This window comes from Grus americana, chromosome 13, assembly GCF_028858705.1.
Source record: "Grus americana isolate bGruAme1 chromosome 13, bGruAme1.mat, whole genome shotgun sequence".
Classification (NCBI taxonomy): domain Eukaryota; kingdom Metazoa; phylum Chordata; class Aves; order Gruiformes; family Gruidae; genus Grus; species Grus americana.
In genome coordinates, this window is record NC_072864.1 from 8,492,966 (window position 1) to 8,511,988 (window position 19,023).

Sequence of the window (19,023 nt, forward strand, 5' to 3'; positions counted from 1 at the left end):
CCATTTGCATTCTACTTTGAATAGATTTCGCAGTCAGTTTCTAGTGTCTTTCCTTCAATTTGGTATAGCTGATTTATTTTAAGACATTATTTATAAATATTTTAGATTTTTTTTCCCAAGGAGAAAAACATGAATTCAGTTTAAACTGAAGTGACCAGTTGATCTGAGGAGTTTAAAACACTGTTCTATAGCACATGCATACCTCTACAAGTAACTCAATGCTAGCTCTAAAATCCATCTCTTAGTGAGGATTATTTTACAACCATAGTATTTTATCTTGTTTATATCACCAACAATTTGAAGAACTGCACACTGTGTGAATTAAACTCTGGGTCTGACTTGCAATTGAACAACGTGTTTTTGCCTAAATTATTACTGCAGGCAAGAAAGCTGCTACCATAAGTCAGGATATCAACTTACTCACAGTTGTTGTGAGAGCTTAGCAGCTGTTTAAAGCTGTCGTCAGTCCATGCGGGTTCTGTTCTCTGGCAATACAGACCTGGCTGAGGGGAAGGCAGGACGGAAGTTCCTGTTGCCTGGTATTCAATGTACCTCTCATAACAAATGTCTACAAAGTAGAAGTAGGTCAGGCTCCACCAGTGGGCAGGTAGCAACTGGTGGCAGCCGTATAAGTGGTAGTGATGATTAAAGGAAGAATTACTATATACACTGTATTTTTTGTGGTTTCCATCAAAGTTAACTGTGTTGTGACCTAATCAAACCCTACCTCTTGCAATTTTTTTTTTCCTTGTATGGTAAAGACATCCATAATTTTTGAGGCTTCACCAATAAACCTAAATGTGAATATTTCAATTGCTCTACTAACATTACTTTGAAATAGCATAAAAATAACTATTTCAAAAGACACAAAACCAGGCTATCATCGAATGTACTAATGCTATAAAGGCTTTATGTTTGCTGGATAGCCTGAAATATTAAAATTCCACCTGTATAGGATACGGAAGATTACAAGACATCAGACTTTAAATGTTTCCCTTTTGAAGGAGTCAAAAGTTTGAGTTCAGAAACATGTTACAGAAGAAAAAGAAATCCCCACCAAAATACCGTGAGTAATATTTATGTGTTTTGCATCATATGATCTTAGTTACTAACAGATGAGGTGAACAGTTTTGCCATGAGATAATAATGTATTTGAAATTGAATAGAAGTTAATATATAAATCATGAATCCCAAATATTTTAAACAGATTGTTTTATCTTAACTTGATAAAAATACAGACAATGAATCTTGAGCTTATCAGAATTCTCAGCACTAGTGTCATATTTAAACACTAAAGATTTACTTTTATCTAAATTAATGAAATGATGGCAGTTCAAATTTAAAGACTTTACAGACAAATGTAATTAATTAGATAAGCTTCTAAAGAAATTATTCATGTCCCTTGTGACTGCCCCCAAAATGTTTGTCTTTCATCAGAAATACAAACATTAAATTTAAAGATATTATAATTAGAAACTTGATGAGAATTCATTTAAAAAATTAATTTACTAAACACAAGAGAGACCCAACTGGTTTGGAAATCTCCAAACAAGGGGATATCCACCACTTATTAGGGTTCTTGTGACTATGGTGAAATTTATTGTTGAGAAAGAGAGAGACAGAGAGATGGAGAGGGAATTTTATCTACTGCTAGTACTGGCCACCACACTGAATACATTGCATTATTTTGTCATTGCAAACTTTTCAATGAAATTTCACTTTATGCAAAATGTTTTCCCTGTAAATAAAAATCAGCCTAAACATCCCTATTTTAAAAAAATTACAAATTCTCACTAAGCAAATCCAGATTTCACTTGTGGATGAAAATAGTTTCATCTGCCCATTTTCACACTTTTAATGTTTTCAGACTTCTCAGCGATAAAACTTGGACACAGAGGATGTTCCTCTCAAGTTTAAATCCATGGCTGTTACCAATGCCCAATATCCTTGAACTAAAAGTAGACAGTGATTGAAGTGGATCCACTGTGATCCACAGAGTGCACAGTTACGCTTGCATGGGCAACTGTCCTTCATACAGTTGGCCTTCATACTGATTAGTATTCAATGTTCAGAACCTTTCCTCATTTGTATGAATGGAGAGTCAGTTCTTTCTGAACTAGTGACAAAACTGAGTTTTAATTACTGGGGTTTTTTGGTCTGGTTTGTTTTTTTTCTCAATGAACCACCCAGTCAATAGAATTAAGTGAACCTGAGTCTTCTTGCACGTACCAGGTAGATAGTAAGACTGATTGCTTAAGTTCCAATCCACTGTTTTATGCAAAATCATCAAAGAGCGTAAAGTTAGAGACTCTCTCCAAGGGACTAATCGAATTTGTAAAAGCTTCATCACCTGTATTTATTGTGATTCACAATTTAAAAAGACCTACCTTGAATTTTGCAATACAAGTATATCATTAGGACTGTCACTTGTGAAGCAATGGCTTGGTTTGAAAATTTAGCACACTGAGGTGCAAGATTAAAAAATATTGAGAAAATTTCCACTAATTTAGTTTACCAAAACTCTTTTCAGAGTAAGGCTGCACAGAATGACTTAGGTTTAAATTTCAAATACATTCAATTGGTCATCCGCAGACACCACTGCTACAGCACACCATATAGCTATAAGAAACACATATGCAAATTGTGTCCATAATTTCCTAGAAACACAGCTCTTTTATGTCTCTGCTGAAGTCTCAATTGCTGCCCAGAGTTCTAAGGTCCAGTAGCCTGCTGTAGGTGAGCACAGCACACAAAGGAACATCTAGACAGGTAAAAGAAAAGGATGACTCAATGTAAAAATAACTAGTTGAACTTACCAGTGATAACTAAATTTGCAAAAATAATGGAAAGTCCAGCTGACTTCAGAAATGTATATTGAAAGGTTTACAAGAATTATAAGGACCCAAAAAAGCTCTTCTGCTTTTCTCCCCAGTTCTCAAGATTCTATTGGAACATTAAATGCTTCAAATACACACCTTGCTGGTACTCATCTTTGAGTAACATACCCATTGACACTTAATCAGCATTAAAAAAGGCTGCCGAGTTTGATACAAAAATGAAGAGGTAGATGAGTGTGTTGGGTTTGCATGGCAAGGTTTTGGTAGCTGGGGGGGGCTACAGGGGTGGCTTCTGCGAGAAGCTGCTAGAAGCTTCCCCTGTGTCTGACAGAGGCAATGCCAGCCGGCTCTAAGACGGACCCGTTGCTGGCCAAGCCAATCGGCGCCTCTGTGATAACATATTTAAGGAGGAAAAAAAAACAGAGCTGTTGCAGCTGGAGAGAGGAGTGAGAAGATGTAAGAAACTCTGCAGACACCAAGGTCAGTGCAGAAGGAGGGGGAGGAGGTGCTCCAGGCACCGGAGCAGAGATCCCCCTGCAGCCCGTGGTGAAGGCCATGGTGAAGCAGGCTGTCCCCCTGCAGCCCATGGAGGAAGGATGAGGGGGTGCAGAGATTCCACCTGCAGCCCGTGGAGGACCCCACGCCGGAGCAGGTGGAGACACCCAAAGGAGGCTGTGGCCCATGGGAAGCCCACGCTGGAGCAAGCTCCTGGCAGGACCTGTGGACAGAGGAGCCCACGCCAGGGCAGGTTTGCTGGCAGGACTTGTGACCCTGTGGGGGACCCACGCTGGAGCAGTTTGCTCCTGAAGGTCTGCACCCCGTGAGAGGGACCCCATGCTGGAGCAGGGGAACGATGAGAGGAGTCCTCCCCCTGAGGATGAAGAAGCTGCAATGTGTGCTGAACTGACCGTAACCCCCACTCCCCGTCCCCCTGTGCCGCTGAGGGGGGAGGAGGTTGAAGCCAGGAGTGAAGTTGAGCCCGGGAAGATGGGAGGGGTGGGGGGAGGTGTTTTAAGATTTGATTTTATTTCTCATTCCTCTACTCTGTTTTGCTTGGTAATAAATTAGATTAATTTCCTCTCTAAGTTCAGTCTGTTTTGCTCGTGACGATAATTAGTGAATGATCTCTCCCTGTCCTTACCCCGACCTACAAGCATTTTGTTATGCCTTTTCTCCCCTGTCTAGTGAAGGAGGGGAGTGAGAGAGCGGCTCTGGTGGGCACCTGGCCCCCAGGCGGGGTCAACCCACCACAATGAGATAAAGTCAAATTTAAAAAATCCCATTATCAAGCCATTTAGTTTCTCCAAACCTGAACTTTTGGAGGCTACAGACGCACGCTAGTTCTTATTATGATCAACAGATTTGTTCCTTCCTGGAAACACCCTACATATCCGAGATGTGCATGTATGATTGGAAATTTGTAATACAAAGCACTAAGCATTGTCAACATTGTTAGTGCATGCAGTAAATATGCTGCATACTTGAGTAACTAGAGCTTATAAATAAAATTTTTGGTCTTGTGCATAACCAACAGAAAATAATGCAGCTATTCAATTCCCATAAACACTTAAACACTTTATAAACATGCTTAAAACACTTCTCCACTGTCTTTCCTTGACAGACAGACATACAAGTGGTCTTAAAGAACAGTGGTCTTTAAGAAAGAGTAATATTGGCTGCACAGAATGAAGTTCATCATTTGTTTAACCCAAAGAAATGAAGTTTAATCCATTTTTCCTTTATTTAATTAAATCATTCAAAATCACTTCAAGGTTCTCTTAAAAAGTCATAAACTGTCTTGCATTTTAACTAAAATTAAGTACCTGAGTAGAAAGTAGACTCCTAGAAAATAACACATCTTTGATTATTATTATTATCATCGTCATCACCACATGGCTTGGAAATGGCTATTTCATGCTTCTCTGATTCAGTGAAATTTCTGCTATAATAATATTGTAAATTACAAGTAGAAGAAGTCCCAGTTCTAACAGAGAAATCAAAACAAAATCTGAATCACTGACAATAAAAACAACAGCATTTGTTTTATCTCCCTTATGTTTCAAACTTATTAAGTTGTATTTTAACACGTCCATTCCCCATGACTTTATCAAGGTTTTCTCTGATGACTTTACTAAGATAATCTACATGCAGGACAAGTTTATTTCTCCCGCTAGGGTTTATGTTGTTTCTTTGTGCAATTCTTTACCTACACAACAACATGGCTTATAACAAATTTTTTTCGCCATATAACACTGACAAATCTAACTTCAAGAATCCTGAGAAACAGACTCGCTATTGTGTAACTGAAATTTTATTTATGATGAAGTTTAACTAGAGAAATCACATACTGCAGCAAATACTGTGTTCATTTCTCTGAAGTGTTGTGTAATGATCTGATTCAGGAGAGCCTGAGTGCCTGAAACTGACTCTGAAATTGTCAGGAAAAGACATCAGTAATTGACAATATTTCTGTTAAAAATAGCAGAACACAAGCTATTTCTGAATTAGAATGAAATTCAAACAACCAAACAAAAAAACAAACAGGATTGGTCATCACAAAGATTTAGATCCTCCCTTAGATTCTTGCATTTTTAAAGGATGAGAAAATACTAAGAGTTGTGGAATATCTATAAAGAAATATAAACATATCAGTGCATAGCAGAAAGGCTTCTGTACAAGTTGCTAAGACAAGAAACAAACACTGCTTCAAAATTAACGTTCCATTTATATTTATTTCAGCACACTGGAACATATTAGAGGAGTACAGATTGTGGCGAGTCTCTGCATGTACATGTATGTGGGAGGGAGGCAGAAAGAAAAAGATGTGAAACATATTTTTCGGGTTCGTTCCTTAAGTCATTCTTTGGGAGAAGAATAATAATGGAGTTGAAAAGTTTTGTCTCTTTTCAGTACATCACTCGGTTTATTTTATTATGGTCTCCAGAAGAAAGATGAACAAGTCAAGAGTAAAACTATGCTACATTCTATTTCTATTTCCTCGCTGATAGACTGTCACAAGTTTAACCAAGGACTTGCTCAACATCTTCCACCTCCTTCATTTTTGTTCACTTTTCTACCTCTCATTGCCATGAAAAAGATGTCAGACTCTTGCAATATGCATACTTCCACAGGCATGGACAAATGCAGAAGAACCATACATACCCGCTAACCAGGTGGAGTGCGAGGCGTGTATTTCGACTGCATATCCTGGGAAGGAGGACAAGGAGGAGGGGAACCTGAGGACAGACTACATTTTCAAGTCCTTGCCTTCAAAGCTGAATTTGTAGTTAAGAGGTTTCCAAAGTTCAGCAACTCCATCTGCAAAGAGGTGACTGAGATAGGCCACATACACCTACTTTTAATCAATATATAAGATGTATAGCTTGCGACTAAAGGACATATTATACTTTCAGGTTGCTGATAATACCAGAAGGAAAAAAAAGTAAAATTTCTGTGGTAGATGAACAAGCAATGCCAGAAAACGTTAATTAAATAAAGCCATATTCTTCAGGCTCTGTTCAAAGTGTTCCTTCACTTTCATTTTATGTGGGATTTTCTATTTTTTCGCATTAGTGCATGTAAGACAAAAATTGCTTATTATAGCCAAGAACCGATGAGAATTTTGAATCAATTACCTAAAATTTGCAGAAAAATGAAACAAGCCTGCAAAAAGACCAAACTTATTATTTTTTTTATCAGTGGCGTTCCACCTAACCCTGCACTGAGTTCTTTGCTTGCCATTGTAGTAGCAAAGTAATGTAAACAGAGTATGTTGGCATGCCCTTCTCCCTTTCACTTCAAGGCCTGGTTCAGCTTCTACTGAAGTTAGTCAGGTCTCTTCTCTGGAAGTTTAATTTAGTCCTTGTCTTTAATAGTAACTTATCTATTCCCTGCATTTAAAAGAATTTAAGATTTAAAATGTAAATATGATTTAAATTAAAACAGGGACATGAACCGAGTACTTTGTTAACTTCAAAGCATCAACATTGATTTATAAAACTTGATAATCAAAATTTTTAAAAAGTTCATATATTTTTTTCATACAGATACAATACGTATTGATGGAGTCAGCCCCCATTTTGCTTATCTGAGGGCAGGCTATAATTTGACATTCAAATGCAACCTCTTTGTTATTTTTCATACCATTAAGCTGTGCAGTTATTCAGCAGCCTAACAAATAGTTACTCTGTAATTACCTCTGATCCTCTCTGAATTGAAAGATCCATTTGCAAAACTGGGAAATGTTTGTGTTTTTTTGCAGAAGTATAATATTTTGTTTCATGTATATGCATGATATCATCTTGTCTGAATGCACAGAGAGATCAAAAGGGCTTGGAAAGGCAAAGCTAGATTGGAAAAGCAAAACATCCTCTCAAATGTAGTTTACAGCTGTGAAGAGGGTCTCTTCTACCATAACCCTGGTCATAAGGGAAAATCAAAAGACACCGTTCTGTTTAAATTTAGCCATGCATGATAAGAGAGGAATAGTTATCTGGTGCTGCAATGGGATTGAGAACCAGGGAGCACGGTAAGTGAGCTGTAATTTTGTCCTTGAGGGAGCAGAGGATGCTGAAACTAATTCATATCCACCTTAGAGCTGGAAGGGAATGGTAAACATGGGCAACACCTACCCCTCGTACCAACCTCCCCAAAACTCAACCACCCAGAAACTCAAGTATTCCTGGTTATTAAAAATCACTTTGAATGGTGCTCTCCCTTTAGTCACAATGTTTGTGTTTTGAAAACTCCACCTTAGTTTCACCACTTCCTATTATTTTTCATGAACTAAAAAAAGAAAATGCCAGAAGATACAGTAGATACTGGATGTAGTAGGTGACACACGAGTGCTCATTACATGGAACCTACGTATTGCGTAAGAGAGTGATCAGACTGCACGGGATACGCACTAGGGGAGGGAAGGGGGGCTATTAAAGTAGCAGCAGCAAAGGGATGGGATGAGGCTTGAAAAGAGTTAGAAGGGGCATCCTAGTCAGAAACTGTAGCACCTTTTCAATATTTGAGTAGCAATTACAGGTACTTGTCTCTTGTCAGAAGCTCTGGATGCAAACAGCATGTCCTTAGAGACTGTTCTTCTGCATATCTAATTTTGACCACAGTGAGCTTTATATTCATAGTGACACATAATCAAGATATATGTGACACATGAATATGAGTAAACAAATACATAATTCAAAATAAATTATTAGTATAGCTGCTTGAGCAGGTTGCATTGGAAGCTGCTATAGTCATGTCAGGTTTATGACAATGAAAACAATTCTGTTTTATTCACAGATCCTAAGTAAATCCTTAAGGGGGGAGAAAAAAACCACAAAAATACACTGCCAACATCCTTCCACCCACACATCTATCCAGAGACGAAACTGAAACAAATGCTGGCAGAAAACAAGCTGTATTTCTGATACAGTACTGTGTTATTGAGCCTTATTTGTCTCTAACAAGGATGCAAGTCAGGATGTAGTTTGCAGTTATGTCATTTTCAGTAAATGAATTGTTTTACGTATTTCGGTGGTGAATTGTTACAAGTGCAAAAATGAAATATATGGTTTAAGTTTAGCAACTATTAGCAGTGGACTTATAAACTGTAAAGAAAGGGAAGCTAGAAACATTTCAAGTTATACAGTTACATTTTTTGCAAAAATCAATGCAAATTAAAAGAAAGAAAAAAAAAGGAAGAAATTATACCTAACTTCAAGAAAAAGCAATAGCAAAACAGCATTTGCAATCCCTGGAAGCATCTGCAACTAGGAAGCACTGATCTACTGACCCATCATTTTAGCAAAAGTCAGAGTCTACTAAAAGCTTTTGAAAAAAGTTTTTTCTACTTCCTGGTGGCAGCTGCCAATGAGAAGGAAAAAAGAGTTAGGAAAACAGGGAACCACAGAAAAGCATAGGGAACCACATCTTTCTGTTACTTTTATTATACACACCAGCAATAACAACAGTGCGATGAAATGCTACCGGATCTTTACTTCTTGTGGATCACAGCACCACCAACCTAATTAGGTTTCCAGATTTTCTGAGATACTGCAATGCCTTAATTGTTGTGAGGAAGTAACAGGTTTTAATTTCTAAATATAATACCGAGGGGAAAAAAAATCCAGAAAATCATATGGTGCCATTAAATGACAGAAAAGGATTTGCCTTAAAAAACAGGCAGGAAGAAAACTGACTGAAGAAAAGTTTTAAGATAGAACAAATGTACCAGGGCACAATTTGCTGCTGTGTTGCTCAATTCCAGCTTAATCAAGGAAGTTGTGCTAGCATAAAACAGTCAGGAATCTGCCCCCCACTTTAGAGCAATTATATTGTTAATATGCTAATACATCATGCATATTAAAATGTTATAAAATATTGACTTAGCTATGCAAGGTCTTATTGTCAATTATAATTAGCTTGAAATTTTATAATGTCTAGCAGCAATAATAACAACAATAAGCAGACTGATTGAGGACAAGATGTCTGGAATATTTTGATTTTTTTATTTTAAATGATTTCATGATTGAAGTAAATTAATAGCTCAAATGAAATCCCTCACTGATAGACAAAAGATCAAAATGCTTTAATATTTTTTTTTTAAACAAGAATTTATTACAGAAGTATTTAAATGTCATTTTTTTTAGAGCTCATATTCCTTTCTGGGACTGATTTTCTTAACAGTGCAATTCTTACATTTCCTTCACAGATAAAATATTGCTGGAAATCCTGGATTTGAATCAGGTTCTAGGAGTTTAGCATCAAACCATGCTTGCTTGCATACCTTCAGCAATAAGCAAAAAGATCTCCCTAGCATATCAGTATGTACCTATAAAAAATTCCGCTCCTCTGTTTTTCAGTCAAAAAATAGTCATTCTTTGCTATCCAGCAACTTTACTAGAAGTTCAAAGCATGCTACTCTGAACAGAGTCTTCATTCTAGAAAGAAATGTGCTTAAAGAAGATTGACTACAATGATATTCAGTTACAAACCTCTACTCTGACCTACTCTCATGCCTTGCCAGAGATTTGAGAGTCACATTCCCCTTAGAAGTAGATGAATTCTGCTTATCAAACTAGATGAATACTACACAGTACTTTTCATCAGATTAATCATATGTTCTTCAGAAATTCTAATTCAAAGTGCAGATGGCCAATTGTTATTTGTTAGTTTAACAATGCACTCATTTTGCTAATATAATATGTATAGTGTCAGTTTAACCATGCTTCCAATTTTCTCAAAGCAATTTAGAAATGCACTTCACATGAATTAGTCAAGTTCTTACTAAGGACTCCTGTATTCCTTACTTAAGTCCTTATCTGTTTTGTGCCCTAGAAAGTCTTGTTCCCTTCTAAAACACCACCTAGTATCCCAACCTGTTGTGTTTTAAGCCATGAACAGTGTTCTCAATTGCAGTGTGTTTGTGTGAAATCAACATTTGCAAATCTAGAACTAAGATGTCTAGCCTGGCTTTATAATGCCCTGAAACCAGAAATAAAAGAAGTTAGACTGTTCATGCAAATCTCCCCTTTCCTTGCCATATTATGTTTATTACCTCCACTGACTTTTTATTTGCACTAAATTACTCAGATGCTTTATTCACAGCTGCCTTACGTGCTTTCCTCTGAAATCAGAGGTTGCTAACTTCTATTCAGCATCCCATACCTGAAGTTTAATGCTTGCTCCTGAACTACTGTGACCAATTTATACAGAGATTGTTTCATAACTACACTCCATTCCCATTCTATTTCCTCATAAGATGGCCACTCCCATGCTACTATCCCTGTGGACCACCTCTCCTGCTATTCCTGAGCTGTGAAAAACACTAATGGGAAAGTCTGTGGCATGTCTGAATGCACTTGCATAGCGGAGGGCTGCAAATCAGCTTTATATGATGTCCACTGACCAGTGGCAAATGCTCTGCAACCTGTTAGAATCTATGTGTAGCCCTGTATTTATGTGCAAATGAATAAAAACTACCTTACTAAATTCTGTGTTTATGTGCAAAACTGATGGATTATCTAGTTTGAGTTCCACTAAGTCAGAGAAAAAAGGGTCAAGCGAATTCCTGAGCTTCTGTTTAAACCTCCATAAAGGCTTATTTCCTTCTCTTTCTAAAACTTACTGAAATTTACTCAGTCCTAAATTAGAGGTAATTATATGATGCACCAAAGTAACTTCCTAAAATGTTATTTATTGCTAATAATGCCTATAGTCATTTTTACAATAAAAGGCTAAATAAAATTAAATAAATGAAAGCATGAGCAAAAGTATTCATGGCATTAAAAAGCACACTGTAGCTGAAAGCTTATTCTGAAGAGTAATTATGTCCCTCTTCCTTTTTAATTAGCGTCCTTGTATTTTTTAAAAGAATATACAATATAGATAACTTTAGTAGAGCATGTGCCAGGTGATGATTCAATTATTGTATTTATATTCTTGGTAAACCATAAAGAGTCTTTCTGGCTTTATGCCCTTTCCCATTAGGTGATAAAATTGCCTCATACTTCTTCATTTCTAAAGAATGCAGTTGGTATGGGTAATTACCTTTGTCAGATAGAGCCCACAACTTTGTCCTTGAGATTCCTATGCTCTGTGCCTGGAAAATATTTATTGTGGTCAAATCACCATTTACATTTCAAGAGCTTGTCTATATTTTCCTCTATTGCTTTGACTAATAATTCACAAGAATTTCTACTAGTTGTGGCAGTTCTGGTACCTTGCCAAGTACTTGGGCAGGGGGCTTAGCTAGCCACTGGTGTGCTTTTTGTTTGGCACGTGAAGCTGAATACCAAGAATCATTTGATAGAGCAGTCAATCAAAATGAAAATAATAGCTCCATGACTGCAGTGCCTGGAGAATAAGGAAGACACAAATTCCATTAAACCCCTTCATTCAGAGATTTAAAACTTGGCTAAAAGCATTGCTCTAGGCTAAGAGAAATATCCTCTCCCAGGCAGCGCTGCACTGGCTTTGGAATTCCCCAGCGGAGTGATTTGTGGTATGTCTGTGCATGTGATGCACAGAGTGTGAGAACAGGGAGAAGTTTTAGAAGAGCCTTCTTCTTGGAACCTGGCACAACAGAGCAAACGGATGCACACTTCACCTCTGTATCTCCCAGCATGTCTGAAGAGGCTTGAGTCCATACTAATTATAAAAGAACCTGCCTATGCTTGAATATGCTCAGGGTAGTACCTCACAAACCGTAACTGCGCTGCGACCTGACTGCAGTTTGAGGTATCCAGTGCTGCACGTGGTCACAAGAAGGCTAGGAAGAAAATATAAATCGTAAGTAGCCCACTCAATGTTATGTCAGGTGAAAGAAAGCTTGGGGACTTTAAAGGGATCATCATTTAGTTATCTTTAAAGTTTATGAGCCACGGTTTCCATTATTTGTTGATGTGTTTTTCTCAAATTTCAGAGGCTGCCAACTGGAATATGTTTAGAAGTTTATTTCTTTTCGAAATCTATGGTATTGTTCAATGAATTTCTACTATGTAATAACACATATTCTTGAGAAAAGGATTACCTCCCTTTTTAAAAAGAGAATTCCAGATAAGCATTGCTAATAGTGAATGCATTACAGCATACTTTTTGTTTTCAAGAATTCACTAGAATCCTGTATCTCAAGCAGATCTCAGCTACAGTTTAGGAAGGATGAGTATGCAAATATCAGGATATTCATATTTAAATTGGAGGAATGTTGTGCAGTTAAATTTTGTTACTAATACACTTCTTTCTTGCCTAAAACAGCTTCTCTGAGATAGGTCTTTGTTTTGGTTTCAAACTACATTAGTTCTGGATTGAGAATCCAAATCTCAATCCAACCTTTTATTACTGTTTTTGTTATATCAATTAACCAGAAATGACGTGTAGGGTATTTGCTTAGTATTAATATGACACTCGGTGAGGATACTGGGGAAGTATCTGCAATGTGGCTGTTACAGCCATTAGAAGATGGCAATGGAACTCCATGGAGCTGGAGGCAGAAAGAAGATAGAGTTTAATTATTATATGCCTTAGACATGTATGACAATCTGGTAGGCTGATGGATCAGTGATTCTGAACTCCATTCAGAATCTGTGCAAACTGTAGCAAAAAATTTTCCAATAAATAAATAATGGCTATTTGATTTTCTTTTAGTAGCTGAGTAGCATCGACAACACATAACTCGGTAAGTACTGCAAAACCTGTACAAGAAACTGAGAGAATACTGAGGAGGTTAGCCCTGCCTGAACTCTGCTCTGCTTCACTGCCCAGCAAAATTGCTAACCAGTTAAGGCAAGCAACACAAGCATGTCAATGTGAACAGTAGTTATAGCTACAATTGTCACTTATACAAACTAAACAAATGTATTTGTATGTTCAGATGAATGAGATCACATATGACTGTAAGGATCCTGACTTTACTAGATTTTACTGAATGGCAGAAAATTCCATGTCAAAAAAGTACCAAAGAACCAAAGATGTGATGAGCCTTTGTACATACAAAAAAGATGCACCAAAAGAAATGTCTGTAAGTTAATCATTCATTCTTCCTGCACTGCAATTCAGACTCTCGGAGAATACTCACATATGCCCCCAGATTCCTTTCCTGTTCAGGGCATAGCTCCAGAGAGCCCAAACATACGAGCAGCATAATCAGCCCCCGCTTACAAAGCACGCCTATATCTACCCTTGTTCTCTCAAGCATCTAGCTAAAATAAACCTTCCAACCTTGGCACGCAATTTTAAGCTCCCATAAGTCTCAACTACATAACAAAACAATGAGAAATCTCATTAGTCCAGCATTTAAAGTCCAGAGTCAGTAACAGAAAACAAAGTTCACCTTTCATATCCACAGACCAAAAGGAACATTTCTCAGGGAAAGGTCATTTTGCCAGGGAGCCTGCTTCCTCCAACCTGTAATCATCTAGGTGTTCCAGCTCCTGACTCACTCAGCAGAATAAACTTGGATGTATGGCAATGTAGAAAGAAAATTTAAGAATCAATTCACAGGTGCAATAACTTTCAGTATTCCTCTTGCCATGAGTGCTAATACGCATATTTCTTCTGTGAATCCTAAGCCTGTATTTCAGAGTGATCTTTCAAAGAGGTCAAAGTTCTTTCTAATATTCTCTTCCCTTAAAAATCCATGTGACAGAATTCATCAACATAGAGGAGTCACCGCATGACCAGAAAGGAAAAAAGTTGAACAAGGAAGCAAAAATTCATTTGACAACATAAGAAAGAACTATAAGAAATCACACAATAGAAAAAACATGCAAAAGGAATGGAATTTTTAAGAGTAGACAGATTTCAGTGTAGTAGTTGAGAGGATCAAAGCTGCACAAGGTAGTTATCTACTGATTTTTCACTAAATTAACGGAAAATGTATAACTAAATCTGAAATACTGAAACTGTCACCTAAATATCACCTGTACCATGTTAGTGAGTTTCAGTCCAGTCTTTTTAACTGATCACTTTTTACATTGTTTTACCTTTAGTAACCAAAAAAAGATTCAGACGGATGAGATATTTGAACAATTATCTCCAGGGGGCATGCAACCAGTATGCAACATAGTTACTGTGTTTTAAACCAGAAGCATAAAACTACGTGCAACTTGTCTACATATTTTGAGAACCAGAACATAAAATCAATACAAAAGTTTGGGCAAACTGTCTGAGGGAGAGCCACTCAAGGCAACTAGCTTTTCCTTCGTCTGTCTGGCTAGTTAACCACCCGAGAAGAAAGGCTGCAGACAACTAGAACCTCCTTCACAGAGGCTGGAAGGAGTCTGCTGGTGATAGGAAAGTGAAAAGAGGGAAATGCCACCCTCCAAAATGTCTCACTTTGCGCAGGTCTGAGAATACGATGGTAGTACTATTTGTCACCAGTAGTACACATTTGTTCTGAATTATACCTAGCAGACGCTTGCCTATGAATAAGAAAATGTCGTCCTCCTAAAAAAAACCCAAAACAACCCAAACTGGTCTTTTGCCTGTTAAGTACTTACAGAAAACAGCCACAGTCCCCACTGGCTCACGCTTTTCTGTTTCTCCTCCTAGTTTTGCTAGACATGAAAGGGTTAAGTTCGCATATTGGGACACTCAGATTAAAAAGAAGTAGCATGTTTAAAATTATCCACACACATTCTAAATCTGATCACTTTCAAAAAAATCAATCTGAATCTTCATCCTCAAGCCAAGTGAAAATGCAGAAGTAGTTATGCTCAATCCAGCCAGACCAATCTTGCCTTGGAAGATGCCCACCCGAGCCAGTGGCTGAGCGAAGAATTACTTTGTCATGGTGACAGCAGAAAACTATCAAAAAATACCTGCGTTTAAAGCACAAATTTAGCTGTAGGTAACTTACCAGCACAAAGTTCTGAAATAGTGGTTTATGTTTTGGCAAAACTTGGTGTTTACCTGTGAAAGTGTTGATAAATCAGGGTATATTTAGGTTCTACCATGCTGGGAATCAAGAAGAAAAAAACCAATATCGTGGCTTAGGATTAGTAAGCACGCCTAACGGCAATGAAACGGTCTGATCATTGCCTCACAGGAATAGAGGGGAGCCGTGAACTGAACCTGGAAAGCAGCTAGCCTAGGAAGAGAAAAAGCTCCTGTATGAATGATGCTGACATATTTATTTTTATAGGAGAGATCAGCACTCCATTAATATTGCTGTCAGTGAAAGCACCATCATGACACATTTTGTATTTTCATTTGCTGCTGGTGTCTGCCTCTGACAGATTTCTGTTGGAGATCTTGCTTTTTATTGTGTTGGAAGAAAAAAATAATCTAAAAATGCCCATTTTACCCTGCTTGACAGTTCTATGAACACATTTAGTTTCTGCATGAAGAGTTTAAAAATAATTTCTCTTAAATAAGCAAAGATAGCACTCTATGAAATTAAACTCTTGTTTTATGTAAATGTCAAATAATTATATTAGGAATGCAAAAAAAAAAAAAGCCATCAGCAGGAAGGCAAATGCTTAGAACAAGATTTGCATTATTATTTTCATAGCCACTCTGATAAGAGGCAATTTTACAATAGCGATAGATGCTGAGGCTCCCATGAAGTCTAATGACAAGGCTGATTTCTTACAAAATTCTTGAGTATAATTATGTTTTAAAAATCTGAAGATGCGACAGGCAGACTTGATTCTGATGTAAAGTGCACTTCTGTTAACTTTGCTCTGACACACACGTATAAGGGAGATAAAAAAATGAATTGGAGGAGTTTCTTGAAAAAATATTCTTTTTATTTTCTTCTTTTTCAACTTTTTGGAGGAAACAAAATGTAAAATTACTTCACTTTACATCTTACTATTCCAATATCTGAAAACTTTGGATTACAAACTAATAATTCTGCTTTGCATGTCATTGGTAAATCTCATGATCTGACATTCCTCATGTCTTGAGAAAACTGGTATGGAAATTTTATACCTTTCTCCTTTAAAAACATCAAAATTATTAAGTGGTTTGATATTAACCTGGGCAAAATATGCCCTATGAAACCAGAGCTTACTTTCATTCCTTATGTAGTTTGATTCCCTGTGTTAGCTTGGCTTTCCTGCAAGCAGAAAGTATTCTTGCTAATTTATCATAGTAGTGTTTGCCTGCAAGATTTAACAGTAATTAACAGGGCACTCTTGGCACTACTGCACTATTGGCAATGAAAGCCACAAAGTATTAAGGTAGGTCACTGGAACACAGTTTACAGGGGCTGTACGTTGAGACCTTAGTTTATACTCAGACCTATCTTTCTCATTTATGTATGCCATTTTAGTTACCTGCCACGGGTTCCCCTAACATATTTGGTTTTGAAAACAAGTGCAACAGAAAAATATTGGACAACAAAAATGGGCCAAATAAGTGTCTTTTATCCTCTCCTTCATTGTGTTCATAGCTACAGCATTATGAAACTGAGCATTAAGAGTTCTGTAGCATAACACTATATTCTTTAAAAAAGATACTCTGGGGGAAAAGCAAGCATTAACATCGCCCTATTTTCTATATGCAAGAATGAGCAGCACTGATTATCAGGCTCTGAAGACAAATATTCTTACGACAATGTGTCAAGTGTGTGTATGCACGTACTGGAATTATGCATATACATTGATTGCAGCACAGATACTTTAGCAGAAACATTTTCGTAGCTTGTTTCAGTTAAGATGACGACAAGGGATGACAGACCTACGTTCTGAATTTGTTCTTTTGCTGCAATATGGTTATGTCAAATGTATAGTCTAAAATACAGTGCTAATAGTAATAATAAATTATATGGTTATATGCGATCTTGCCCGTAGTTCTTACTATGTGAACATTCCAAATTAATCAAGATATCTTCTGGATTAAAATCCAGGACCCATATTTCCAGACAGGGTGACACTCCTGGCTCCCGATGACTTGGGTGTACAGATCAGTCACAATGGTTTTGTGGATCTGAACAATCCATATTCTTGTCTATAGCTGTATATGAGTAAATTTATTCACATGCATCAACTAGGACTACTTCCATACAACATTACCCATGCACTTAATCATTTATGGTACTGAAACATAGTATCACTCAGTGTTACGAACTTTTGCGTTGAGTCTATTTACTTCTCCGATAGCAAAGCTTTCTTTAACTTTTCTGACTTAATATAACTAACTAAATACAAGGCTTTGGGTGTGGGGTTTTTTTAAACTTTTTTTTAACATTTACCCTATATATCCTGTACAAATGTACTCATACATCTCTTCAAAATCTATACTATCTTACTCAGTTTTGAAAACTAAAAGAAATGGAAATTCATTGGAAATTAAGGGTTTTTTTCCAAAAAATCTGTAATTTAAAAATCCAATATATGCAGTTTCCCCCACATAGGCTGTTAAAATGAATTATAAATCCAACAGAACTAAAAGTCAGGATATACAAATACTTACTAGTTTCAGTAGCTACAATAGTTATGTTGTGCCATGTATTTGTTTCTCTGTCCAGTGGTGTTGCCAAAGTTATTTTCCCATCTTCTGCGTTAATGTTGAACTGTCTCTCGAGGTCAGTATGCCGATCAATGGAAAACCTACAAAATAGACATCCCTGTAATCTACTTAATTAAGTTGGTGTAATCCATACAATCACAAGACAATTTAGGGAGCCCTCTAAGAGCTGCAGTTTTATAGCCAAATGGATTGAGAAGCTCAGAAGCATAATAATTTATAAGACAAAATGACAAACTGAGACTAAAAAAACTTAATAATTATTGCCCAAGGAGTAATTAGCTGTATACCCAGTGTGAAGGTCATAAAATGTCCTCAGGTTCACTGGGTAACATCTTTGAAAAACGGTGCTGATCAAGAGTTAATTACACAATCCATCACATTTATTAACAGTTTCTATGGCATTTCACAGTAACTGCTGATAATTTCAACAGTAATGTATTAAGCACACAAAATGGTGGGCTTCATGGTTATTTTAAAAAGGGCTGAATAACATTATTTTACCAATAAATTTCGGATTAATGAAGCATGAACTATTCACCAAGCACATTATTTGGTTATGGTTCAAGCGGCTTCATGGGCAGAACGTAGTTAGCAAATCACCATTTTCCTATAAAACACTTCAAATGCTGAAGGGCTGGTTGTTTTATGGATGGACATCACTGATTTTTAACAAAAGAAGTTGCATCTGACAGGTAGTCGGAGTTTGCAGATGTGAATGTCCAGGTGAATTATGCAGCCTAAACAGAGCCAGCTTAACAACAAGAAAGAGCTGCAGTAGATTGCTCCAGCGGTGCATTAAGCAGGATGATGATTTAAAGCTCAGAACAGGATCTCCAGGAAAGCTTTTATGTTTGTCCATTTTTGCAGATTTATTCTATTAATGTATTATTTGCAAAAAGAAACTAAATCACAAAATTAAGCCTTCCGATTTTTTGACAGGAGAGGTACGAAATAAGAGAGTTCAGTGATAAACTATTGATACGGTTCAACAAAAATTGACTTCAAGGGGTTTCACTGAATCCTAATTGTGGATTTATATAAAAGCTTTTTAAGCCTTTGTGTCTCCGTATTACAGAACCTAACAGCATGCACTGACAATTTTTACATCTGTTCTGCATCGCATCTAGGCATAATAGGGTGAGTTAGGCTACAGTATCAGACTGGATTACATTCTATAGTGGTCAGAAAAGTGACTCAGACTGTCAGTTTCTCGTTACAT

The 19,023-nt window shown here is 37.1% G+C and overlaps 1 protein-coding gene across 5 annotated transcripts in view; it reads right to left on the reverse strand.

The window, feature by feature from the left end:
- The window catches only part of CDH8 (cadherin 8), a 151,092-nt gene that overhangs the window by 35,182 nt on the left and 96,887 nt on the right, over positions 1-19,023 (reverse strand). For 4 of the 5 annotated variants that reach the window (XR_008579161.1, XM_054840964.1, XM_054840965.1 and 1 more), the window contains exon 8: positions 17,748-17,884. The exons of the other annotated variant lie outside the window; for it this stretch is intronic. Coding sequence is in view for 3 of the 4 variants with exons in the window: in XM_054840964.1 (XP_054696939.1) it covers positions 17,748-17,884 (137 nt within the window). In the remaining variant the exon portion in view is untranslated. The remainder of the gene's footprint in view (positions 1-17,747; positions 17,885-19,023) is intronic. 5 annotated transcript variants of the gene reach the window in all.